This window comes from Myotis brandtii, unplaced genomic scaffold (genome assembly GCF_000412655.1).
Source record: "Myotis brandtii unplaced genomic scaffold, ASM41265v1 scaffold604, whole genome shotgun sequence".
In the NCBI taxonomy this organism is placed as follows: Eukaryota; Metazoa; Chordata; class Mammalia; order Chiroptera; family Vespertilionidae; genus Myotis; species Myotis brandtii.
This window is the reverse complement of record NW_005370286.1, coordinates 1578671-1588011: the sequence shown is the minus strand read 5'-3', so window position 1 is coordinate 1588011 and position 9341 is coordinate 1578671. Positions and strand designations below refer to the sequence as shown.

Below are 9341 nucleotides of genomic sequence, written 5' to 3'. Positions count from 1 at the left end.
CCCACCCGAAGAGCCAGCCTGGGCCTGAGCCTGAGCCTGTGCCTGCACCCGCAGAGGAGGAAGGTGCTGGCCCAGCAGTACCTGGCCCAGGCGACTGAGGTGTTGCTGCAGTGCCTGCAGGTCGCCCTGGGCAACAGCCTCCTGGAGGTTGCGAGGGCCGCCAGCCTGGAGATGGTGGAGTGCATTGGCACCCAGGACCCCACGGCCACCTGCCAGTTCCTGATGCTGTCTCAGGTGTGGCTCTGCTCTGGGCACCCTCCGGGCCACCTTGGGAAGGGAGGGAGGCCCCAGCACCCTGTGCCTCTCCTGCTGGTGGCTCCGCCAGCACCAGCTGGGCTGTGGCTGGGGCCTGTGTGAAGGACGGTGCTCACTTGGAGGAGAGGCCGTCCTCCTGAGGTTCCCCTGAGCCCAGGCCCCTCCTCCCCATGTCCTGTGGGCCCACGAGCCTGGCCGGGCCTGGCCCTCGCACTCCCTCGGTCTGTTCCAGAGCTGCTCAGTCTCAGAGATGATGCGGGGCGTCCTGCTCTCGGCCACGGCCAACACCAGCAGCTCGCAGCTGGCGGCCCTGCTGCACCTCGAGAACAGGCTGAAGCGCCAGGAGCGGACCTCCACCAGCCAGTTTGCCAGTGTGGAGCAGAGGCTGGCTGCCATTTCCAAGGTGACTGAGCTGGGGACGCCCTCGAGCCCTGGTCAGCTTTCGCACTCTTGAAGCTCATTTCATCAGAAAGCAGAAGTGAGTGGTCAGCTCAGCGGGGAGGGGGTGGCGTGCAGGAGAGCAGGCAGCTGGAACCTTCTGGCCTTTGTCAGACCTGTCAGTGCATGGGCCCCAGGGGAAGGAGGGACACAGGGCTGACAGGCAGGGAGAGGGGACGGGGTGGCATGTGCACACGAAACCGTGTGCATCTGTGCCCTTGACTGTGCACGTGCGCATGCATGGCTGCGTGTGTGGTGTGCTGGCGGGAGGAGGCTCAGGGAAGAGGCTGCACTATTTTGGTCTGCGTGCACGTGTGCTTTGGGTCATGCAGATCAGGTTTCTGACATTAGTGAAGAGCCAGGTAATTCTGTGTGCATCTGCTGCCCCCTTGTGGTGGCCATGAGCTATGCAGAGCTCCTGCCTCAGCCCCAGCCCGGGTTCTGCCACCCTGCTCACCCCCCTGCACCCCATTCCCTGCTGGTCTGTCTCCTCAACAGAGACAATGAAGAAGCCAGCAACCCACCCCACACCGCACAGGGGTTCGCTGATCTCTGTTTGTCATACAGGCGTGGCAGAACCTCTCGGTCACTGAACAACATTTTAACCACTTAAATGAGATTCCTCCCACTTTTCGGATCCTCTCTCTGCACCACTCCCCTGACAGGTAGGCCGATTCCTATTCTTTTTTTTTTTTTTTTTTCACAGCAGCGTCCTGGAGGCCACGGTGCCACCTCCTGGCCGTAGTGGGGCCCTGTCGAGGGTCACCACTCGGGTGGGGCAGAACCACCGATGCTCTATCCACTGAGCCAAACCGGTTTCGGCCCGATTCCTATTCTTGTGCCTGCCCCCCACCCACAGCAGGGTCCTGGAGGCCACGGTGCCACCTCCTGACTGTAGTGGGGCCCTGTGTGTCTGAGGGTCACCACTCGGGTGGGGCAGAACCGGTTCGCTTGTCTGGAGAGAAGGTGGCTGGCCCAGCCCCCGGCAGAGGCCGTCGACGGCTCACAGCTGTGTCCACATGGGCCTGTTTTAGTTCTGCATCTTGACTTCGCCAGGCGCTGGTGGGGAGGGTGCTCCTGTTGGGGGTGCACGTGGCTCACAGAAGCTGCGTCTTGGGGGGCTGCTCTGGGACCCTACGAGCTGGACTTTGACCCTACCCTGCACCATGCCTCCTGCTCACAGGACCCATCTGTATGGTGCTGTCTATGAGAAACCCAAGTTCATCCCCACAGCCAAAGGGAAGTTGGTCCAAGTCGGGGGTGAGTTCCTGGAGCAGGTATTGACCCAGCGCTGGGCACACCTGCGACCTCCAGACACATGTCCCTCCTGTGGGCGTGGTGACCCCCATATTCCATTCCTCTCACCCCCCGGGGGTTGGGCAGGTTCAGCACAATCTGGTGGGAGGCATCTCAGAGTGAAGAGCCCCAGCCACCAGCGGGGTGACACCCGCACCGTCTCTGAAACTCATCCTGAGTGACCGGGACTCTGTCTACAGCCAGGACCAGACCCTTGGGGAAACCCCTGGGGCCAGAGCACTAGCCCAGCTGCCCGAGCTAACCCCGTGCAGGGTCTGCTGCCTCAGCCCATTTCAAATGCCTCGTTTATGTTTTCCCTTCTTCCCTCAACCTTTCGGGCCCCTGCCCTCCCGGCCCATCCTCCTGCCTTAAGGGGTCAGTCCCTCACCCCAGTGCTGGCCGGGCGGGCGCGAGGGTCCGCCCCCAGGTGGGCGAGCCTTGTGGAGAAGCCCTGTGCCCACAGCTTGCTCAGGAGTCCCACGTGTTCACGATCAAGGGCGGGTCTGCGAGGCCGGGTGAGGGGCAGCCACAGTGTCTGTCTCCACAGACGCCTGCAAGGTGGCGCGGGTGGCTGTGAGCCCGGCCGCCTTGTCTGGCCTGGTGGCCAGCGCCCAGCAGTTCCGGGAGCAGAGCCAGGCTGAGGTGTGCAGCAGGGACAGAGCCCTGATCTTCGGCCTGGTGAGGCCCCAGCCCAAGCCCAGCTGTCAGGGCTGCCACACTGTCAGGGGACCGGGACCCCCGCCTGGCCGCAGTAAGGGGGGGAGCTGGGCAGGGACCCCCTCAGCGGGTACGGGGCACCGACCAGGCACTGCGGGACACCCAGGCCGGCCTCCCTGCTGGACAGGGGCCAACTCTTCTTTGAATTCCTGAGCCCAGTCTGGTGCAGACACCTCCATGCTGTGAGCAGAGGATCCCCGTGGGGCCGGGGGTGCCCAAGAGGGGTGCTCTCAGAGGGGTGGCGGGAGAAACTGACCATCACTGAGCGTGGTCTGTGGGGCCCAAGGACGCTGGTGCCGAGGCAGGTGGTGGGTCCAAGGCGCTTCATGTGCTGCTGAGCTGGGCCCTGGCCACCAGGCTGCCTCCGGAGTGGCCTGTCCCTGCGGGTCCCCACACAGCGGGGTTGGCCCCTCTGCTCTAACCAGATGCATCCCATGTGGTCCCCTGGCACCTTCTGATCATGGGCTGTCTGGCTTTGGACAGAAATCAGAAGGCGCGAACCCTGAAAGGCAGAGGTACCCTCTCCTGAGACTCAGCGACATCCTGAAGGCCACGGAGGACTACCTGCGCCCGCTGCTCTCGCTGCTCCGCAGCCCGGAGCCCAGGTCCCGCGCCGGGTGCTCTCTGGGCGTCAGGGCCTGAGCTCTGCACACCCAGTGGGGCTGAGCCACACCCCTCTTCCTCTGCTCCCGCTCCCACGGGACACCCTGTGCTTCCTGAGGGTCTCTGCACCCCCAGAATGCCTGCACCCCCAGAATGCCCGGCTCTGTCCCACCTGCCGTCTGCCATTGGGAAGAAGTCCCGCTCCTCTCACACCGTCTGCTGGGGTGTGGGCGGGACAGACAGCAGGGCGAGGGGCTGGCCGTGGATGTATTTCTGGCAGGAAAGCAGGCAGCGGGGTTGGGCCTGGGACCCCCGGGGCCGGGCAGCAGTCAGTGAGGGCCCTCAGCCTGTTCGCTGGCGCCTGCACGCAGCTCCCCGGCCCCCATTTGTGGGGCACTTGCTGCGTTAACGAGAAATGGTCCAAAGCGATGCGCTTGACGTTCCTGCTGTGTGTGGTTTTCGAGTATTTTTCACACCTGAACGTGTACCTTTGACTTTCAGAATCCACATTTCGTCGACCATTGGGGATTTGGGGAAAGCAAAGCCCAAAGACAAGGATCGGAAGCAGTCCATTGTCCCAGGTGAGTGGCAGCGGCAGGGAGGCGCCAAGGCTGTGAGTCGTTGGAGCTCAGGAGCCTCCGTGGCTGTTGGTGAAGAAGAAGCCGGGTTGGGACTCGCCCCACCTGTGAGAGCCTAGGGGGTGGGCAGCCGGGCGCTGGGCACCACTGGTGGCTGGGACGGTCTCAGAGGCTGTGTGCCCCGCCACCTCTGTCACAACCTGGCCGCGGGGTCAGCTCCAGGGCAGCCTGTGCCCATGGCTCATGGCCCTGGGCACTTTGCAGGCAGAGCCCTTGCCCTCACAGCTGGGGAGGCCCGCTAGGGGTGTGCCAGGGCCTCATCTCTCACCTGGTGCCTAATTTCACAAGTCGCTCTTTTTAATTTTTATTGTTTAATCTATGCCTGAGAATATTTTTCCATTGATTTTTAGAGAGAGTGCAAGGGGGTGGGGAGGAAGGGGAGAGTGAGAGAGAAACATTGATGTGAGAGAGACATCAATTGGTTGCCGCCTGCACATGCCCCGACCTGGGCTAGGAATCGGTCCTGCAAGTGCTCTTGACGGGGCATCAAACCTGAGACCGTTGGTCCACAGGCTGACACTCTGACCACTGAGCCAAACTGGCCGGGGCCATTAATTGCTCTTTTAAAAAGGCACTTCATTCATCTACTTTTCGTCCCCCACAAAGACTTGCTGAGCAGAGGGAAATGGGCAGTTACTTTGTCAAAAGTCCTTTGACCTCCTCGGGGTGCTGATGCCCACAGCACGAGGTGCAGACCCTCAGAGATTGAGGCCCCGAGCGCCACCGGGGGCCCGTCCACCCGACTGAGGATGGAGGGTCCGAAGACAAGTCCTGTCCACGCGCCAGCGCCGAGGCCAGGGCTTGACCTCCCGAGGCCACTTTTGTGGCTGAGATTCTGCCCTCAAGTCCCTGCATCCGAGGAGCACAGCCGCGCTCGGGGCCAGGGCACTGTCTTCACTCTGTAAGGCGGAGGGTCATGGGCCTTGCCGCACGCCGCCACACGTGTCGGAGAGGGCGGGCTTTCTCTACCAGGAGACAGGACCGTGGCTCCTCCGTGGGCTCCGTGGGCCCCTGGACAAGCCTTTCTCCGAAGGGCCCTCTACGCGGCTGCCCCGGAGGTCACGACCCCTCTCTGGCCTCCTGAGGGAGGAGGGGTTGTGCAAATGTCGGTCCTTTGGAAGGGGGCTCCCTGGTTGGGAGGAGCCACGTCATCCCAGGACCTGCCTCAGGGAGTGGCCGCCCACGCCGGTCCGGTCCTCAGAGCCACAGAAGACCCGATACCCCTGTGACCCCGCCCGGCTGCACCATCAGACCAGTGTGTCTCTCCCAGAGGGGCCACATGCCTGGGGCCCTGCTCTCTGCCAGGGGGGCCACCGCGGCCAGGCAGTGGCTTCAGCAGTGACTTTTGCCACAGGGTTGGCCACGCCGGCAGCCAGCTTCCTCCCACCCCCAGTGGAGCCCGAGACCGTGGACACCGTGGTCCTCATTGTGGACAGGCCCCTCCTGGAGCTGCCCCTGGAGGGCCTGCTGGCGCTCCGCGAGGGGGCCATCTCCTCCGTGTCCCGGGAGTTCTCCCTGCAGATGTTCTACAACCACCTCCACCAGGAGGAGGCAGGTGAGTGCGGCCCGGGCCGGCCAGGGGGAGGGGCGTTCGTTTTGAATGGAGCTGCTTGCTTTTATCATGTGAGGTTGCAAACTCCTGTCATAGTTACCAGAAAGATCTTTATAGCGCACCTGCTGTGTGCCAGTGTCTGTCAAGATTGCTCTTGGCCGCACAAACTTGTCTCCTGTGGGGGGTGGGGGTGGGGGGAGAGGCTCCGCTGTGGTGCTGGGTGCACAGACGGGTGGCGCGTGGGAATCCTCCTCGCTGGGCACGCTGCAGATTTCCGCAGGAACAAGCACGTCAATCAACATGAAATCCGATGGAAAATAAGTAGATTGGATTTTTGCCGCCGTCCAAGATGAAATCCCAAGGACCAAATTTGCCCTTCGACTTGAAACAAGGAAAACCCCCGACGAGAGGCACGAAGCAATAATTTTCAGACATTGGAGACCTGGCAGCGGGGACTGCACTGAGGGGGGCTAGGCCACCACTGAGCAGTCACCGCGAATACACGGGGAAGGGAGGCGAGCTGCACACACCACTCAGTTAGTCCAACAAAGGCAGGAAAGAGGGGAGTGGAGCCCAGAGGGGCAGGACAGAGGGAGCACCTGTGACCACCTGTGCAGGCGAGGCCGCTGCGGGGGTGACGTGCCAGTCCCCAGTCGGGTGCCTTAAAGAAACCTGTTTAAACCAAGGGGGGGAATGGGGGGGAATCAATGATGGAAAACATACAAAAGCCACAGGGGACCCTCGGTGCTGCCTCCCCGTGCAAGTCCCCAGGGAAGGGGCCCCCATCACCCCGGAAGGGCCTCTCGGCTTTGAACATTTATATCAGAAAATGACACGGTGTGACGCTCATGAGTAAGTAGCTAAGTTAGGAAGTGAGAGCGAGAACTCAGGAAATCCAAGGGAAGCAGAGGACGGGCGACAGCAAGCACGTGAGCCATCAACAGACGAGAAAATGGAGCCACAGATTGGTTGTTTGAAAAAAAAAAGTCAAGACAAGGCGGAGAACCCCACATCCGCGCTTCCCGCACAGGCGGGGACTGTCACTGTTCCCGAACCCACAGCCGCTGCACAGTGAGCGGCCGCCAGGGGACGGCTGTGCGGAGAGAGGCGCCAGGGGGGCCGGCACCCTGGGGGGTGCCCAGTGGGGTGTGTGCATGGTCAGTGGGCGGGCCTGGCCCAGGCCTTTCCCCGCCCTCTGAGTCTTTACATTTGAGGTGCCGCTGCCATTTCACATTTAGAAAATGTAAAAGGAGCAGTTCTCCCTGCACCTTGCTTTGGTGTTGAGGTGAAGTTCACGCCACATCCGACCGACCATTTCAAAGCGAGCAGAGTGGCGTCCGGCGTGTCGCGGTGTCCTGCACCCGCCTCCGGCTCGTCCCCCGGCATCACCACTTCCTTCCGTGTCTCCAACAGAACGGACCACGAAAAAGGGCACCAAAGGCAAAGAGTTAAAAAGGAGAGGCCCAGGGAAGAAGAGCCGGAAGGTAGGTGGGCGAGGCCTGCTGGCTGCGGGCTGAGGGCCTGGGTGCCGCTGGAGCCAGGCCCCACGACCCCGCCTGTCGTCACAGGGCAGCGCGCCCCGAGTCATCCCTCCCGACGCCATCTTAGTCGACGCGGACAACTTCAAGTGTATCCTTTGCCGGGCCCACCGCCCAACACAAACCTGCAGTCCTGGTTCTCCTTAACCGAAGCCCAGACGTCGTGGACCCCTTCGAGGAGGCCCAGGGCCCAGGTGAGCACTTGCACGGCCCCTCCCCTCTCTGCATGCACACGCACACGCACACGCACATGCACACGCCACACCCCACCCTCAGCATCAGGCGTGGCCTGGGCCCCCACGGGGCAGCTCCGGGCGCTTGGGCCTTTCCTTCCTCTCAGGCCTCCTGCCTCCAGGCTCTCGGTATTTAATTCTGAGATTTAAAAAATTTTTACTAGAGGCCCAGTGCACAAAATTTGTGCACCAGTAGGGTCCCTAGCGGCTGCTGGCTGCCGGCCAGGTCCTCCCTCCTTCCCCTGGCCGGCCCCGCCCCCTGGTCGAACTCCGGGTCGAGGGCTCCTCCCTCCTTCCCCTGGCCGGCCCCGCCCCCTGGTCAAACTCCGGGTCGAGGGGACAATTTGCATACTACGCTTTTATTATATAGGATTTTTTTGGGTAAAACTGGTTTTGCAAATCTCTCCTCCAGGGAGGGAAGGAGACCAGCGTCTCCACTAGCAGTGAGTGCAGCACCGCCATGGCGGTGCCCCATGAGGCTGAGCCCAGGCCCCACCCCGCAGCCCCGCATGCTCCACGCCGGTGACGAAGCTTCTGTGTTTTGCCTCCATTCCATTCTCATTGCAGGAACATGGCTGCCTGTCTCCGTAACCCGGGAAATTTTGGATAAATACAAAGACTCGTTCACCGCGCGATGGGTGGGACATCTGGGAAAAAAGCTCTTTCCAAGGTTCGGTCTGGGTTCCCAGGACATTGTCCTGCGGGGCTCCCTGCGCCAGGGGGAGCTCTTCCCGTGGGGCCCTGTCCTCAGTCTCCACCTGGGCCCCTTCCCTCCCCGTCTCCCCTGTCTCTCCCTCAGGCCCCTCCTGCCTGAGCCCCCATTCTGTCCTGTGACCCCCTGACTTTCCTTCATCTCACTCTGGGCTCCTTGGCCTTCATGGTGCCTGGATCAGGGTGTGGTTGTCCTTACCCCGTTTCACAGCTGAGGACCTGGCCCCCAGGGGTGCCCCGTACAGGGTCCTACAACCAGTCCAGCGGGGCATGTCCTGTGGGTGCCCTCGGGGACTGGGCGTGCTTGGGGTCAGGGAAGTGTCCCTCTAGCACTTCCCAAAGCCATGCCCAGTGAGATGGGGTCCCCTCCAGGGACCCGGGGCCCACCCTTCTCCTGAGATTCGCTGGCACCAGCTCCCAGGGACCCTGGAGTCAGAGCCAGGGGAGGCCCCGCAGGAGGGCGAGTGCAGGAGGCTCTGTGCGTCTCAGCCTCCTAGTGGGGTGGAGGGAAGACGGGGCGGGATGTCTTAGCTTTAAAATCTCATCCCCGGAGGGTGTCCCCTGGGGCTTCCGCACGTGCCTGTCCCTGGCCGGCTGCCCGCCCACCGAGCCCCTCCCCCGCAGCCAGGCCGAGTGGGAGCAGCTGCTGGGCCGCTGCGAGGGCTTCTTCTTCTACGGGATGGAGAACTTCCTGTCGCACTTGTCGGTGGAAAGGTTGGCTGCCATGAACTTGGAAGGTGAGCGGGTCCTCTCCTCCGGGACCGCGGGCGCCAGAGGACTAGGCGTAGGACAGAGCCGCCTCGGCAGGAATGTCACCTCTCAGGGCCCCCATTTAGCTTCCAGGCCTGGCAGACCACAGGGCAGGTGGGGGTCACCCTCCCCGTTCGGGCCTGCGGGGGACGTTTTTTGCGTGTCTGCCACACGCGGGTCACCCGCCCTGCCCACCAGCCCCTCTGTCTGAACTTCCGGCCCCCACCCCAGGACACCGCACAGGGGCTGGCGGCATTTTCAGGGACCCCTCACGGAGGCCCCTCCCCTTCGGGTGCGTGTCCCCATGGATGGCAGCCTGGGGACGCTTGTCCCGGTCTCCTTTCCAGCCCCCACTCACGCCGTGGGGCCACGCAGGACAGGACCCCACTCCACCCTGTAAGCATGTCACCTGGGAGGTAGAAACAGGGCCTCTTTGAAACTGACCCGAGCCTTCCCAGACGGGATGGCCAGGGAGCCCAGAAATGTGAAGGTCACAGGCCTCATGGGCCACGGCACCGCCAGGCCCACTGCTCCCCACAGGCCTGTGTGTAAAAGCTGGAGGGTCTGCCTGCCCCCGGGGCCGCCCGAGGCCCAGCCCAGCAGGCCGTCC

The 9341-nt window shown here is 62.9% G+C and overlaps 1 protein-coding gene across 1 annotated transcript in view; it reads left to right on the top strand.

Moving 5' to 3' along the window:
- The window catches only part of CFAP46 (cilia and flagella associated protein 46), a 61554-nt gene that overhangs the window by 48981 nt on the left and 3232 nt on the right, over window positions 1-9341 (top strand). The window contains exons 43-55 of the mRNA XM_014550606.1: window positions 55-234; window positions 488-658; window positions 1261-1358; window positions 1877-1953; window positions 2537-2667; window positions 3190-3311; window positions 3811-3890; window positions 5302-5502; window positions 6913-6983; window positions 7068-7128; window positions 7196-7231; window positions 7838-7940; window positions 8606-8718. Coding sequence (XP_014406092.1) covers window positions 55-234; window positions 488-658; window positions 1261-1358; window positions 1877-1953; window positions 2537-2667; window positions 3190-3311; window positions 3811-3890; window positions 5302-5502; window positions 6913-6983; window positions 7068-7128; window positions 7196-7231; window positions 7838-7940; window positions 8606-8718 — 1444 coding nt within the window. The remainder of the gene's footprint in view (window positions 1-54; window positions 235-487; window positions 659-1260; window positions 1359-1876; window positions 1954-2536; window positions 2668-3189; window positions 3312-3810; window positions 3891-5301; window positions 5503-6912; window positions 6984-7067; window positions 7129-7195; window positions 7232-7837; window positions 7941-8605; window positions 8719-9341) is intronic.